The 15,809-nt window shown below is 53.4% G+C and overlaps 1 protein-coding gene across 6 annotated transcripts in view; it reads right to left on the reverse strand.

Annotated features, from left to right (window-relative positions):
- The window catches only part of LOC122541334 (discoidin domain-containing receptor 2-like), a 213,279-nt gene that overhangs the window by 10,203 nt on the left and 187,267 nt on the right, over positions 1–15,809 (reverse strand). For all 6 annotated transcript variants that reach the window (XM_087979456.1, XM_087979457.1, XM_087979455.1 and 3 more), the window contains 2 exons: positions 12,532–12,659; positions 9,317–9,514 (listed from right to left, as the gene is read on the reverse strand). In XM_087979456.1, the coding sequence (XP_087835582.1) occupies positions 9,317–9,514; positions 12,532–12,659 (326 nt within the window). The remainder of the gene's footprint in view (positions 1–9,316; positions 9,515–12,531; positions 12,660–15,809) is intronic.

Below are 15,809 nucleotides of genomic sequence, written 5' to 3' on the forward strand. Positions count from 1 at the left end.
GTGACGGTGAGACAGTGTGTAGAGCACTGTGGGTCAGTGTGATGGTGAGACAGTGTGTGCAGCACTGTGGGTCAGTGTGACGGTGAGACAGTGTGTGGAGAACTGTGTGTCAGTGACGGGGAGACAGTGTGTGGAGCACTGTGGGCCGGTGTGATGGGGAGACAGTGTGTGGTGCACTGTGGGTCAGTGATGGTGAGACAGTGTGTGGTGCACTGTGGGTCAGTGTGATGGTGAGACAGTGTGTGGAGCACTGTGGGTCAGTGTGACGGTGAGACAGTGTGTGGAACACTGTGGGTCAGTGTGACGGGGAGACAGTGTGTGGAGCACTGTGGGTCAGTGTGACGGTGAGACAGTGTATGGGGCACTGTGGGTCAGTGTGATGGTGAGACAGTGTGTGGAACACTGTGGGTCAGTGACAATGAGACAGCGTGTGGAGAACTGTGTGTCAGTGACGGGGAGACAGTGTGTGGAGCACTGTGGGTCAATGTGATGGGCAGACAGTGTGTGGTAACTGTGGGTCAATGTGATGGGCAACGTGTGGAGCACTGTGGGTCAATGTGATGGGCAGACAGTGTGTGGTAACTGTGGGTCAATGTGATGGGCAACGTGTGGAGCACTGTGGGTCAATGTGATGGGCAGACAGTGTGTGGTAACTGTGGGTCAATGTGATGGGCAGACAGTGTGTGGGGCACTGTGGGTCAATGTGATGGGCAACGTGTGGAGCACTGTGGGTCAGTGTGACGGTGAGACAGTGTGTAGAGCACTGTGGGTCAGTGTGATGGTGAGACAGTGTGTGCAGCACTGTGGGTCAGTGTGACGGTGAGACAGTGTGTGGGGCACTGTGGGTCAGTATGATGGGGAGACAGTGTGTGGAGCACTGTGGGTCAGTGTGACGGTGAGACAGTGTGTGGAACACTGTGGGTCAGTGTGACGGGGAGACAGTGTGTGGAGCACTGTGGGTCAGTGTGACGGTGAGACAGTGTGTGGGGCACTGTGGGTCAGTGTGACGGTGAGACAGCGTGTGGAGCACTGTGGGTCAGTGTGATGGTGAGACAGTGTGTGGAACACTGTGGGTCAGTGACAATGAGACAGCGTGTGGAGAACTGTGTGTCAGTGACGGGGAGACAGTGTGTGGAGCACTGTGGGTCAATGTGATGGGCAGACAGTGTGTGGTAACTGTGGGTCAATGTGATGGGCAACGTGTGGAGCACTGTGGGTCAATGTGATGGGCAGACAGTGTGTGGTAACTGTGGGTCAATGTGATGGGCAACGTGTGGAGCACTGTGGGTCAATGTGATGGGCAGACAGTGTGTGGTAACTGTGGGTCAATGTGATGGGCAGACAGTGTGTGGGGCACTGTGGGTCAATGTGATGGGCAACGTGTGGAGCACTGTGGGTCAGTGTGATGGGCAACGTGTGGAGCACTGTGGGTCAGTGTGACGGTGAGACAGTGTGTGGTAACTGTGGGTCAATGTGATGGGCAGACAGTGTGTGGGGCACTGTGGGTCAATGTGATGGGCAACGTGTGGAGCACTGTGGGTCAGTGTGATGGTGAGACAGTGTGTAGAGCACTGTGGGTCAGTGTGACGGTGAGACAGTGTGTGCAGCACTGTGGGTCAGTGTGACGGTGAGACAGTGTGTGGGGCACTGTGGGTCGGTGTGACGGTGAGACAGTGTGTGCAGCACTGTGGGTCAGTGTGATGGTGAGACAGTGTGTGGGGCACTGTGGGTCAGTGTGATGGGGAGACAGTGTGTGGAGCACTGTGGGTCAGTGTGATGGGGAGACAGTGTGTGGGGCACTGTGGGTCAGTGTGACGGGGAGACAGTGTGTGGGGCACTGTGGGTCAGTGTGACGGTGAGACAGTGTGTGGGGCACTGTGGGTCAGTGTGATGGGGAGACAGTGTGTGGAGCACTGTGGGTCAGTGTGACGGGGAGACAGTGTGTGGAGCACTGTGGGTCAGTGTGACGGGGAGACAGTGTGTGGAGCACTGTGGGTCAGTGTGACGGTGAGACAGCGTGTGGAGCACTGTGGGTCAGTGTGATGGTGAGACAGTGTGTGGAACACTGTGGGTCAGTGACAATGAGACAGTGTGTGGAGAACTGTGTGTCAGTGACGGGGAGACAGTGTGTGGAGCACTGTGGGCCGGTGTGATGGGGAGACAGTGTGTGGTGCACTGTGGGTCAGTGATGGTGAGACAGTGTGTGGTGCACTGTGGGTCAGTGTGATGGTGAGACAGTGTGTGGTGCACTGTGGGTCAGTGTGACGGTGAGACAGTGTGTGGAGCACTGTGGGTCGGTGTGATGGGGAGACAGTGTGTGGTGCACTGTGGGTCAGTGTGACGGTGAGACATTGTGTGGAGAACTGTGTGTCAGTGACGGGGAGACAGTGTGTGGAGCACTGTGGGTCAGTGTGATGAGGAGACAGTATGTGGTGCACTGTGGGTCAGTGATGGTGAGACAGTGTGTGGTGCACTGTGGGTCAGTGTGACGGTGAGACAGTGTGTGGAGCACTGTGGGTCGATGTGATGGGGAGACAGTGTGTGGAGTACTGTGGGTCAGTGTGACGGTGAGACAGTGTGTGGAGCACTGTGGGTCAGTGTGATGGTGAGACAGTATGTGGTGCACTGTGGGTCAGTGATGGTGAGACAGTGTGTGGTGCACTGTGGGTCAGTGATGGTGAGACAGTATGTGGTGCACTGTGGGTCGGTGTGATGGTGAGACAGTATGTGGTGCACTGTGGGTCAGTGATGGTGAGACAGTGTGTCGTGCACTGTGGGTCAGTGTGACGGTGAGACAGTGTGTGGAGCACTGTGGGTCGGTGTGATGGGGAGACAGTATATGGTGCACTGTGGGTCAGTGTGATGGTGAGACAGTGTGTGGAACACTGTGGGTCAGAGTGATGGTGAGACAGTGTGTGGAACACTGTGGGTCGGTGTGATGGGGAGACAGTGTGTGGAGCACTGTGGGTCAGTGTGACGGGGAGACAGTGTGTGGAACACTGTGGGTCAGTGACAATGAGACAGTGTGTGGAGCACTGTGGGTCAGTGTGATGGTGAGACAGTGTGTAGTGGACTGTGGGTCAGTGTGATGGGGAGACTGTGTGTGGAGCACTGTGGGTCAGTGTGACGATGAGACACTGTGTGGAACACTGTGGGTCAGTGTGATGGGGAGACAGTGTGTGGTGGACTGTGAGTCAGTGTGATGGGGAGACAGTGTGTGGTGCACTGTGGGTCAGTGTGATGGGGAGACAGTGTGTGGATCACTGTGGGTCAGTGTGATGGGGAGACAGTGTGTGGATCACTGTGGGTCAGTGTGATGGTGAGAGAGTGTGTGGAACACTGTGGGTCAGTGTGACGGGGAGAGAGTGTGTGGAACACTGTGGGTCATTGTGATGGTGAGACAGTGTGTGGAGCACTGTGGGTCAGTGTGATGGTGAGACAGTGTGTGGTGTACTGTGTGTCAGTGTGACGGTGAGACAGTGTGTGGTGCACTGTGGGTCAGTGTGACGGGGAGACAGTGTGTGGAACACTGGGTCAGTGACAATGAGACAGTGTGTGGAACACTGTGGGTCAGTGTGATGGTGAGACAGTATGTGGAGCACTGTGGGTCAGTGTGATGGTGAGACAGTGTGTGGAGCACTGTGGGTCAGTGTGACGGTGAGACAGTGTGTGGGGCACTGTGGGTCAGTGTGACGGGGAGACAGTGTGTGGAGCACTGTGGGTCAGTGTGACGGTGAGACAGTGTGTGGGGCACTATGGGTCAGTGTGACGGTGAGACAGCGTGTGGAGCACTGTGGGTCAGTGTGATGGTGAGACAGTGTGTGGAACACTGTGGGTCAGTGAAAATGAGACAGCGTGTGGAGAACTGTGTGTCAGTGACGGGGAGACAGTGTGTGGAGCACTGTGGGTCAATGTGATGGGCAACGTGTGGAGCACTGTGGGTCAGTGTGATGGTGAGACAGTGTGTAGAGCACTGTGGGTCAGTGTGACGGTGAGACAGTGTGTGCAGCACTGTGGGTCAGTGTGACGGTGAGACAGTGTGTGGGGCACTGTGAGTCAGTGTGATGGGGAGACAGTGTGTGGAGCACTGTGGGTCAGTGTGACGGTGAGACAGTGTGTGGGGCACTGTGGGTCAGTGCGATGGGGAGACAGTGTGTGGGGCACTGTGGGTCAGTGTGATGGGGAGACAGTGTGTGGAACACTGTGGGTCAGTGTGACGGTGAGACAGTGTGTGGGGCACTGTGGGTCAGTGTGACGGTGAGACAGCGTGTGGAGCACTGTGGGTCAGTGTGATGGTGAGACAGTGTGTGGAGCACTGTGGGTCAGTGACAATGAGACAGCATGTGGAGAACTGTGTGTCAGTGACGGGGAGACAGTGTGTGGAGCACTGTGGGTCAGTGTGATGGGGAGACAGTATGTGGTGCACAGTGGGTCAGTGATGGTGAGACAGTGTGTGGTGCACTGTGGGTCAGTGTGACGGTGTGACAATGTGTGGAGCACTGTGGGTCGGTGTGATGGGGAGACAGTGTGTGGTGCACTGTGGGTCAGTGTGATGGTGAGACAGTGTGTGGAACACTGTGGGTCAGTGTGACGGGGAGACAGTGTGTGGAACACTGTGGGTCAGTGTGACAGGGAGACAGTGTGTGGAACACTGTGGGTCAGTGTGACGGGGAGACAGTGTGTGGAACACTGTGGGTCAGTGTGATGGGGAGACAGTGTGTGGAGCACTGTGGGTCAGTGTGACGGGGAGACAGTGTGTGGAACACTGTGGGTCAGTGACAATGAGACAGTGTGTGGAGCACTGTGGGTCAGTGTGACGGTGAGACAGTGTGTGGTGGACTGTGGGTCAGTGTGATGGTGAGACAGTGTGTGGGGCACTATGGGTCAGTGTGATGGTGAGACAGTGTGTGGAACACTGTGGGTCAGTGTGATGGTGAGACAGTGTGTGGAGCACTGTGGGTCAGTGTGATGGGGAGACAGTGTGTGGTGAACTGTGGGTCAGTGTGATGGGGAGACAGTGTGTGGAACACTGTGGGTCAGTGTGATGGGGAGACAGTGTGTGGAACACTGTGGGTCAGTGTGATGGGGAGACAGTGTGTGGATCACTGTGGTCAGTGTGATGGTGAGACAGTGTGTGGAGCACTGTGGGTCAGTGTGATGGTGAGACAGTGTGTGGTGGACTGTGAGTCAGTGTGATGGGGAGACAGTGTGTGGTGCACTGTGGGTCAGTGTGATGGGGAGACAGTGTGTGGATCACTGTGGGTCAGTGTGATGTTGAGACAGTGTGTGGAACACTGTGTGTCAGTGACAATGAGACAGTGTGTGGAACACTGTGGGTCAGTGTGATGGTGAGACAGTGTGTGGAGCACTGTGGGTCAGTGTGATGGTGAGACAGTGTGTGGAGCACTGTGGGTCAGTGTGATGGTGAAACAGTGTGTGGAACACTGTGGGTCAGTGTGATGGTGAGACAGTGTTTGAGGCACTGTGGGTCAGTGTGATGGTGAGACAGTGTGTGGTGCACTGTGTGTCAGTGTGATGGGGAGACAGTGTGTGGTGCACTGTGGGTCAGTGTGATGGTGAGACAGTGTGTGGAGCACTGTGGGTCAGTGTGATGGTGAGACAGTGTGTGGAGCACTGTGGGTCAGTGTGACGGTGAGACAGTGTGTGGAGCACTGTGGGTCAGTGTGATGGTGAGACAGTGTGTGGAGCACTGTGGGTCAGTGTGACGGTGAGACAGTGTGTGGAGCACTGTGGGTCAGTGTGACGGTGAGACAGTGTGTGGTGCACTGTGGGTCAGTGTGACGGTGAGACAGTGTGTGGGGCACTGTGGGTCAGTGTGATGGTGAGACAGTGTGTGGTGCACTGTGGGTCAGTGTGATGGGGAGACAGTGTGTGGATCACTGTGGGTCAGTGTGATGGTGAGACAGTGTGTGGTGCACTGTGTGTCAGTGATGGTGAGACAGTGTGTGGTGCACTGTGTGTCAGTGATGGTGAGACAGTGCGTGGTGCACTGTGTGTCAGTGTGATGGTGAGTCAGTGTGTGGTGAACTGTGGGTCACTGTGATGGTGAGACAGTGTGTGGTGCACTGTGGGTCAGTGTGACGGTGAGACAGTGTGTGGAGCACTGTGGGTCAGTGTGATGATGAGACAGTGTGTGGAGCACTGTGGGTCAGTGTGATGGTGAGACAGTGTGTGGAGCACTGTGGGTCAGTGTGACGGTGAGACAGTGTGTGGAGCACTGTGGGTCAGTGTGACGGTGAGACAGTGTGTGGAACACTGTGGGTCAGTGTGATGGCGGGACAGTGTGTGGTGCACTGTGGGTCAGTGTGATGGTGAGACAGTGTGTGGTGCACTGTGGGTCAGTGTGATGGTGAGACAGTGTGTGGTGCACTGTGTGTCAGTGTGACGGTAAGAAAGCATGTGGAACACTGTGGGTCAGTGTGATGGTGGGACAGTGTGTGGTGCACTGTGGGTCAGTGTGATGGTGAGACAGTGTGTGGTGCACTGTGTGTCAGTGTGACGGTAAGAAAGCATGTGGAACACTGTGGGTCAGTGTGATGGTGGGACAGTGTGTGGTGCACTGTGTGTCAGTGTGATGGTGAGACAGTGTGTGGTGCACTGTGGGTCAGTGTGATGGTGAGACAGTGTGTGGTGGACTGTGGGTCAGTGTGATGGTGAGACAGTGTGTGGTGCACTGTGTGTCAGTGTGACGGTAAGAAAGCGTGTGGAACACTGTGGGTCAGTGTGATGGTGGGACAGTGTGTGGTGCACTGTGGGTCAGTGTGATGGTGAGACAGTGTGTGGTGCACTGTGGGTCAGTGTGATGGTGAGACAGTGTGTGGAGCACTGTGGGTCAGTGTGATGGTGAGACAGTATGTGGTGCACTGTGTGTCAGTGTGATAGGGAGACAGTGTGTGGAACACTGTGGGTCAGTGTGACGGTGAGACAGTGTGTGGTGCACTGTGGGTCAGTGTGATGGTGAGACAGTGTGTGGTGCACTGTGGGTCAGTGTGATGGTGAGACAGTGTGTGGAACACTGTGGGTCAGTGTGACGGTGAGACAGTGTGTGCAGCACTGTGGGTCAGTGTGATAGGGAGACAGTGTGTGGTGCACTGTGTGTCAGTGATGGTGAGACAGTGTGTGGTGCACTGTGGGTCAGTGTGATGGGGAGACAGTATGTGGTGCACTGTGTGTCAGTGATGGTGAGACAGTGTGTGGTGCACTGTGGGTCAGTGTGATGGGGAGACAGTGTGTGGAGCACTGTGGGGCGGTGTGATGGGGAGACAGTATGTGGTGTACTGTGTGTCAGTGATGGTGAGACAGTGTGGTGTACTGTGTGTCAGTGTGACGGGGAGACAGTGTGTGGAGCACTGTGAGCAGTTTTGGTCTCCCTATTTATGGAAAGATATGATTTTATCAGAGGCCGATCACAGAAAAATCCTCTCGGATAATCCCTGGTATGGAAGGATTGTCTTTTAATTGAATGCTAAACAGCTTGGGACTGTACTCATGAGTCTACGAGAATTCATTGAAACGTGGGATTCCTGGGGGGCCTCACAGGTTAAATGCTGAGCGAGTGTTACGCCTCAAAGTACCACAGCGTATGGTCTCATTATGAATGGCCACTAATTTAGGACTGAGATGAGGAGGAATTTCTTCTCTCAGCTGGTTACGAGTCTTTGCCACAGAGAGAGTTATGGAGCAGAGTACTTGTGTATATTTACGGCTGAGATAGATTCCAGATATGGAGGGGAATGGAGGGGGAAGGTCAGGAGAGTGGCCGTGAGGAATGCTGGATGGGCTGTGATCCTATTGAATGGTCGGGCAGGGAAGAGGGGCTGAGTGGCCCACTCCTGTTCCCACTTCTTACGGCCTTTACGGAGGGAGTTCCAGGATTTTCACTCAGTGATGGCAAAGCAACAGCAGAACAATTGCAAATGGTGACTTGTTGGGGAACATGCACATTGTGGTGTTTCATTCCCCCCAGCTTTGTCCTTCTGGATAGTGGAAGCTGTCGGGGTTGGAAGGCGCTGTTGAAGAAGTCTTGGTCTGTTTTTTTGCAGTGCTTCCTGCAGACAGTATAAATTGCTGCTATTCTGCATTTTGTGGGGGATGGGGGGGGGGGGTGTGTGATATTTGAAGTGGTGAGTGGCGTGTTGACCAAACGTTACTCTGGAAGGTGTCGAGCTTCTTGAGTGTTGTTGGGGATGCACCCATCTGGGGCAAGTGAGGGGTATTCCTGACGTGTGCCATGTAGATGGTGGGCTGCCCCAGGAGCGTCAGGAGATGAGTTGCTCCCGACAGAATGTCCCGTAGCCACAGTACCACAGTATCTGTATGATAAAAGGTAGGGAGGAGGGACTTGGGGGAGGGGCGTTGGAAATGCGATAGGTGGAAGGAGGTCAAGGTGAGGGTGATAGGCTGGAGTGGGGGTGGGGGCGGAGAGGTCAGGAAGAAGATTGCAGGTTAGGAAGGCGGTGCTGAGTTCGAGGGATTTGACTGAGACAAGGTGGGGAGAGGGGAAATGAGGAAACTGGAGAAATCTTAGTTCATCCCTTGTGGTTGGAGGGTTCCTAGGCGGAAGATGAGGCGCTCTTCCTCCAACCGTTGTGTTGCTATGGTCTGGCGATGGAGGAGTCCAAGGACCTGCATGTCCTTAATGGAGTGGGAGGGGGAGTTGAAGTGTTGAGCCACGGGGTGGTTGGGTTGGTTGGTCCAGGTGTCCCAAAGGGGTTCTCTGAAACGTTACGCAAGTAGGTGGCCTGTCTCCCCAATATAGAGGAAGCCACATCGGGTGCAGCGGATGCAATAAATGATGTGCGTGGAGGTGCAGGTGAATTTGTGGCGGATATGGAAGGATCCCTTGGGGCCATGGAGGGAAGTAAGGGGGGAGGTGTGGGCGCAAGTTTTGCATTTCTAAACTCTAGTGAGTGTAGCACCTCAATCTCTCAGCATAAGACAAGTATTCTGTCTCTGGAATGAATCAAATGAACTACATCCAGTGCCATTACATCCCTCCTCAATAAGTTAAAACAATCCCACAACACCAAGTTATAGTCCGACAGGTTTAATTGGAAGCTTTCGGAGCGACGCTCCTTCGTCAGGTGGTTGTGGGTTGTCCTGATGAAGGAGCAGCGCTCCGAAAGCTAGTGCTTCCAACTAAACCTGTCGGACTATAACCTGGTGTTGTGGGATTTTTAACTTTGTCCACCCCAGTCCGACACCGGCATCTCCGAATCATGACGCTCCTCAATAAGAGGGAGGCACCCTGCAGTGACTACATGCTCGTTCCTCCCTTGCCCGTGTCAGCTCTGACCTGATGGTGGGGACGTCGCTAGAACTCGAGGTCTTCTCCGCCAGCTCGTGGTTGGCCAGGAACTGATTGAGGTCTCCATTCTCCATGTACTCCGTTATCATGCAGAGCGGATCATCGCGTACGCACACACCCAACAGCCGGATAATGTTGGGATCCTTTAGCCGCGACATGATCTTCACTTCCTTGAGGAAGTCGTTCCTGCGGACATTAAAGCGATGGATCAATTGCGCTCCCATCTTCAGTAGCGCCCCCCCTCCCCACCTCTGCAAGAGTGCCGACAATTACCGGCACATCTTCAAGCAGGCATTTCAGGGTGGGAATACGCGGACAGCAATTTGTCACTGAACCACAGCAGGAGACCTTCGGACAGGAGACCGAAGTAAGATCCTGGGGATAAAATGCAGACCCAATCCGCGTGCCGTGAATAAGTGAAAGAGAAAAAGTTAGATTTCAGGAGGGTCTTCGAGGAGAAGAGGCAGTTTGAGAGAGGGAATCGCAGAGTCTAGACCTCACCAGCTGAAGGCATGGGTTGAGGGGTCCAGGATTAAAGGGGCTGCAGATATCTCGGGGGCTGCAAGAGGAGATTGGGAGGTTACAGCGGGCTTTGAGAAATAAAGGTTTCGGATTTTAAAATCGGGTCCTCGGGAGTGGGTGGAGTCGGAGATCGGGGTGGGGGTGATGATCGGCGAATGGGACCTGATGGAAGTTAGATCCTGGGTGCCAAAGATACCTCAATTAGACCTTCTGTCATTCTTCCAAACTCTAGTGAGTGTAGAACCTCAATCTCTCAGCATAAGACAAGCATTCTGTCTCTGGAATGAATCGAATGAACTACATCCAGTGCCATTGCATCCCTCCTCAATAAGTTAAAAACAATCCCAGCTCAGGAGATCAGAGAGTGGGAAACGGGATGATGGCAGTTCTGACGATTGAGAGAATTTGGGGTTGGAAGCTCAGCAAAGGCTGTTCACTCTCTCACGTGAAAGTGAATAGCCAAGGTCTTTTTCCCAGGGAAAGGAAATCCCAATGTAGAGAGCATAGGTTTAAGGTAAGGGGGGAAAGGGACCTAAGGGGCAACCTTTTCACCCAGAGGGCGGTGCGTGTATGGAATGAGCTGCCAGAGGAAGTGGTGGAGGCTGGTACAATTACAACATTTAAAAGGCATCTGGATGGGTATATGACTAGGAAGGGTTTGGAGGGATATGGGCCAAGTGCTGGCAAATGGGACTAGATTAGGTTAGGAGATCTGGTCAGTGTGGACCGAATGGTCTGTTTCTGTGCTGTATGACTCTGATTGAAATTGCTGAACTGAAAACTGAGAAGCATTTGCATTGGGTAAAGGGGTCAAGGGTCACCTGTTAGAGCAACATGTCAAAGGTCAAGGGTGGCAAAGATTCAGAACATGCCCTACTCAAAGTGACAATTGATGTCAGATCATTTGTTAGTTTCAAAACTGTGATTGGCAATACCTTTGGATTCCTTCGCCCAGCTGTACAAGACATTGGTTCGGCCGCATTTAGAATACTATGTACAGTTCTGGTCGCCACATTACCAAAAGGATGTGGACGCTTTGGAGAGGGCGCAGGGAAGGTTTACGAGGATGTTGCCTGGTATGGAAGGTGCTAGCTATGAAGAAATGTTGTGTAGGTTAGGTTTATTTTCACTAGAAAAAAAGGAGATTGAGGGGGGACCTGATTGAGGTTTATAAAATCATGAAGGGTATAGACAGGGTAGATTGAGATAAGCTTTTTTGCCAGGGTGAGGGGTCCAATAACGAGAGGTCACGCGTTCAAGGTGAGAGGTGGAAAGTTTAAGGGGGAATACACGCGGCAAGTACTTCACACAGAGGGTGGTGGGCATTTGGAACGCGTTGCCAGCAGAGGTGGTAGAGGCAGGCACGGTAAAGTCATTTAAGAAGCATCTGGACAGATGCATGAGTAGGTGGGGAGCAGAGGGATACAGATGCTCAGGAATTGACCGACAGGTTTAGACAGTACATTTGGATCAGCTCAGGCTTGGAGGGCTGAAGGGCCTGTTCCTGGGCTGTAAATTTTCTTTGTTCTTTGTACTTTATAGGAAGGATATTATTAAGCTTGAGAGGGTACAGAAGAGATTTACCAGGATGCTGCCGGCATGGAAGGTTTGAATTATAAGGAAAGGCTGGATAGGTTGGGTAATTTTTTTCATGGGAGCTTAGGAGTTTGAGAGGCAGCCTGATAAAAGTTTATAAAATCAGGAGGGGTATAAATAGAGTAAATGGTAGTTGTTTTTTTACCCTGGGATGGGGGATTTCAAGAGTACGGGGCACATTTTTAAGGTGAGGGGGGAGAGATTTATAAAAAGACACGAGGGGCAAAGGTCAGAGGGTGGTTCACGTGTGGAGTGAACTTCCAGAGGAAGTGGTGGATGCAGGTACAGCTACAATGTACAAGAGACATTTGGATAAGTACGTGAACAGGAAAAGTGTGGAGGGATGTGGGCCTGGAGCAGGCAGCTGGGACTAGTTTAATCTGGGATTGGGTTCGGCGTGGACTGGTTGGACTGAAGGGTCTGCTCTTGTGCTGTATGACGCCACAGGGAGCGGGGTCTCAGACCAGCCATGATCTCATTCAGTGGCAAAACAGGTTTGAGTGCTCCAAGGGACTCACGGAAGACAACATTTTCGATAATTATCACATAAAGAGGCCATTGGGCCCATAATGCCTGTACTGGCTCATGTTTGGAAAGGATATCCCTGTGTGGAATCGCTGCTGCGATGGCCTGGTGGGATTATCGCCAGACTATTATTCTGGATATCCAGCTAATGTTCTGGGGACCCCGGTTCAAATCCCGTCACTGCAGATGGTGGAATTTGAATTCAATAAAAATCTGGAATTCAGTGTCTAATGATGACCATGGCCGACTGTTGGAAAACTCCATCTGGTTCACTGATGCCCTTCAGGGAAGCAAATCTGCCATCCTTACCTGGTCCGGCCTACATGTGACTCCAGACCCACAGCAATGTGGTTGACTCTTAACTGCCCTCTCGGCCATTAGAGACGGGCAATAAATACTGGGCCTATCCAGAGAACCCTATGTCCTGTGAACTAAGAAAAAAATCCACTGGGAGGGGACCCAAACCCAGCCGTGAAATCTAAAAAGGACAGAGGACTTTAATAGCTAGAGGAGAGCTGAACCAAGCCTGGTGTGGTACACAGAGGAGGGGAGTGAGGAACCTGGCATTCTTTGTGGCGTCCGAGCGCAGCATTTTCACCGCTACCATGAGGGGGTGCCCTTTGCGGATGCTGAGGGGGAAACCCAGGCTCTCCAAATCCTGAGGGCTGTCCACTTCACACAGGTGAACCTGGAGAAAGAGAGAGAGGACCTTGTTGGCTTCAACGCACTCATCCACCACTGACTTCTCGAAGAACCGAGCCCAGCAACATATTCTGCAATCATCTAGACATCTCTATTGGAAAGTTACAGATTCTTACAATACAAAAGGAAGACATTAGCTTTATGGTAGGAGACAGAGTGACGGTGGAGGTGTTCTTTATCGGACTGGAGGTGGTGTTTCACAGGGATCGGTACTGGGTCCACTTTTGTTTGTCATTTATACAAACGATTTTGAGATGAGGATACAAGAGGCATGGTTAGTAAGCTTGCAGATGACACCAAAATTAGTTATTACAGTGGTCAGTGAAGAAGGTTACCTAAGATTACAAAGAGATCTTGATCAATTGGGTCTATAGGCTGAGGAGTGGCAGATTGAGTTTAATTTGCATAAATTAAGGTACTGTATTTTGGTAAAACAAACAAGGGCAGGATTATACAATGAGAGGGCTCTGGATGGTGTTGTAGAACAGAGAGAGCCAGGGGTTCAGGTACACAATTCCTGGAAGTTTGTGTCACATATAGACAGGGCGGTAAAGAAGACATTTAGCACACTTACCTTCTTTGCTTAGGCAACTGAGTACAGGAGTTGGGATGTCATATTGCGGTTGTACAAGATGTTAGTGAGGCCAAGAACTGTAATCTGTGCGGAGAGGCGGGCCACATGTACAAGGCCTGCCCAAGACGAGGGGCCGCCACCTACGCACAGATGGCCGGAGGTGGCAACACGAGCCGTGGACCGCCCAAGACCAGCAAGGTACCACAAAACAGCACGGGAACGGTGTCTGGAGGCACCCAGAAGGAAGGGCAGGCTGTAGCGGAGCAGACGGCAGACAGCGGGGAGATGCAGCAACCAATCCAAGCTCCTTCAGGACAGACGGAGGAAATGGAAGAGGAGGGATCAAAGGAAGCAGAGGATTGGATTACCGTGAAAAGCAGGAAGAGGAAACCTCCCAAAGCCACCCAGCGAGGGGGGAAGCGACACCTACACGACGAGGATACAGGCAGCTCTTCCAACGGTGAGGACGGGCGCAAGGAGGGTCGTCACCAGAGGAAGAGACAGAGCGTCGTGGGGAAAAAGGAGGGCAGCACCGCCCAAACAGGGAAAGACCATCCCTCTGAGGGGATGGGTAAAGGCCTCCCCCCACCCGGTGAGAACCAAGAGGTACCCACCGGCCCACAGCTCCAGGTAACTGCGAGCAGCGGTCCTGTGACAGCCCCACTGTCAGATGGAGAACTGGCCGGTGCGGACCCTGGGCCCGACCCGAAGACACCAGAGCGGGGAAATGGCTCCAGCGTGGAGCCGGACAGCGACCTCAGCCCTGGGATGGTCCAGCAGTTTGCCGTCACCACGGGGATGCACACAGCTACCCCAGAGGGGCAAGACCAGCAGCAAATGGACACTTGTAACCTCGTGAACTGGGGATAAAAATTGCCAGCATCAATGTGTGTAGCATCAAATCGGCTACGTGATGTGTTTCTACGATGGCCTTCCTGGCCAACGTTAAAGCCGACGTCCTGTTCCTGCAGGAGTGTGGGATACCGCACCTCAGCAGCTACAGGAGATGGTCGAGCTTGTGGGCCCATGGGCCGTCAGTTTGGTCGGGGGGCAACGATAGCCGCGCCTCCGGCCTGGGTATCCTGTTGAGAGGAGGCAACTTCACCATCTCCGAGGTTAAGGAGGTGGTGGGTGGGCGCCTCCTCGTCGCCGACATCATGTACAGGAATGCTCCCCTGAGACTGATTAATGTGTACGCCCCAGTGGGTAAGAGGGAACGGTTGGCCGTCCTGCAGCAGCTTCCACTGTTGCTGGCTACGTCCAGGCCGGTCATTCTGGCCGGAGACTTCAACTGTATCATTGATGCAGATGGACGATCCGGTGGGGGGGACAGTAAACTGGACACCACGTCCAGAGCCCTGATGGACACGGTAAAAGATGCCAAGCTGCACGACGTCTTCAGCGCCCCTGCAGACGGAGCGCAGCGTAGATACACCTGGTCACGGGCAGACGGGTCTATCCGCTCAAGGATAGATTACCTGTTTGTGTCCCGAACGTTCTCGGTCAGATCCACCGACGTCAAGCCGGTGTTCTTCTCCGACCACTGCCTCCTGCTGGCCGACTGTCACCTACAGGACGAGCAGCGGGCTGGTAAGGGAACGTGGAAGCTGAACACAAAGCTGTTGACTCCAGGAAACACTGAGGAGCTCAAGAGGGACTACGCAGGTTGGAAAACCATGAAGCCCCTCTTTGAGTCCCCAGCAGACTGGTGGGAAACAGTAAAAGAGAACATCAAGAGGTTCTTCATCCTCAAAGATGTTCAGGAGGCGAGAGAGAGGCGGGGAAAACTGTCCCAGCTCCAGGAAAGTATGCAGAACCTGCTCCTGCTGCAGACGATGGGGGTGGATGTCACGGAGGACCTCAAGGAGTTGAAGGGCCAGCAAGCCTCACTCTTTGCCTCGGAGGCCTCCAAGATAATCTTCCGGTCCAGGGTCCGCTCGGTGAAGCAGGACGAGACGTGCTCACGTTTCTTCTTCCAGAAGGTGCACAAAGAGAGCTCCGTGCTCAGCAGCCTGAAGGAAGAAGATGGCTCGATAACGTCATCTCAGGCTGACGTCATGAGGATCAGTAAATCCTTCTATGCCAGTCTGTATGACGAGAAGCCAACCGACAACGCGGCCTCCCAGTCGTTCCTGTCCTCTATCACGGAGGTCTTAGACTCCCGGAAGTGACGGCTTACCGGTCGAGCTCTATTCCGCTCTGTGGGACTTGATTGGCCAGGACCTGCTGGAGGTGTATGTCAGTATGTTTCGGGCAGGTACCATGAGTGAATCCATGAGGAAAGGCATCATCACCCTCATCTACAAGCGGAAGGGGGAGAGGGAGGAACTCAAAAATTGGAGACCGATCTCACTATTGAATGCGGATTACAAAATTCTGTCAAAGGTAATCACCAACCGGGTCAGGTCTGCTCTGGGGTCGGTGATTCACCCTGACCAAACCTGTGCTGTACCGGGCAGGAAGATCGCTGAGAGTCTCGCACTCCTCAGGGATATGATCGCCTACGTGCAGGACAGGGGGGTGGACACCTGCCTGATCAGCCTGGACCAGGAGAAAGCCTTT

Source organism: Chiloscyllium plagiosum, unplaced genomic scaffold, assembly GCF_037043375.1.
Source record: "Chiloscyllium plagiosum isolate Xiang-an unplaced genomic scaffold, Cpla_swu_hap1 HiC_scaffold_35, whole genome shotgun sequence".
Taxonomy (NCBI): domain Eukaryota; kingdom Metazoa; phylum Chordata; class Chondrichthyes; order Orectolobiformes; family Hemiscylliidae; genus Chiloscyllium; species Chiloscyllium plagiosum.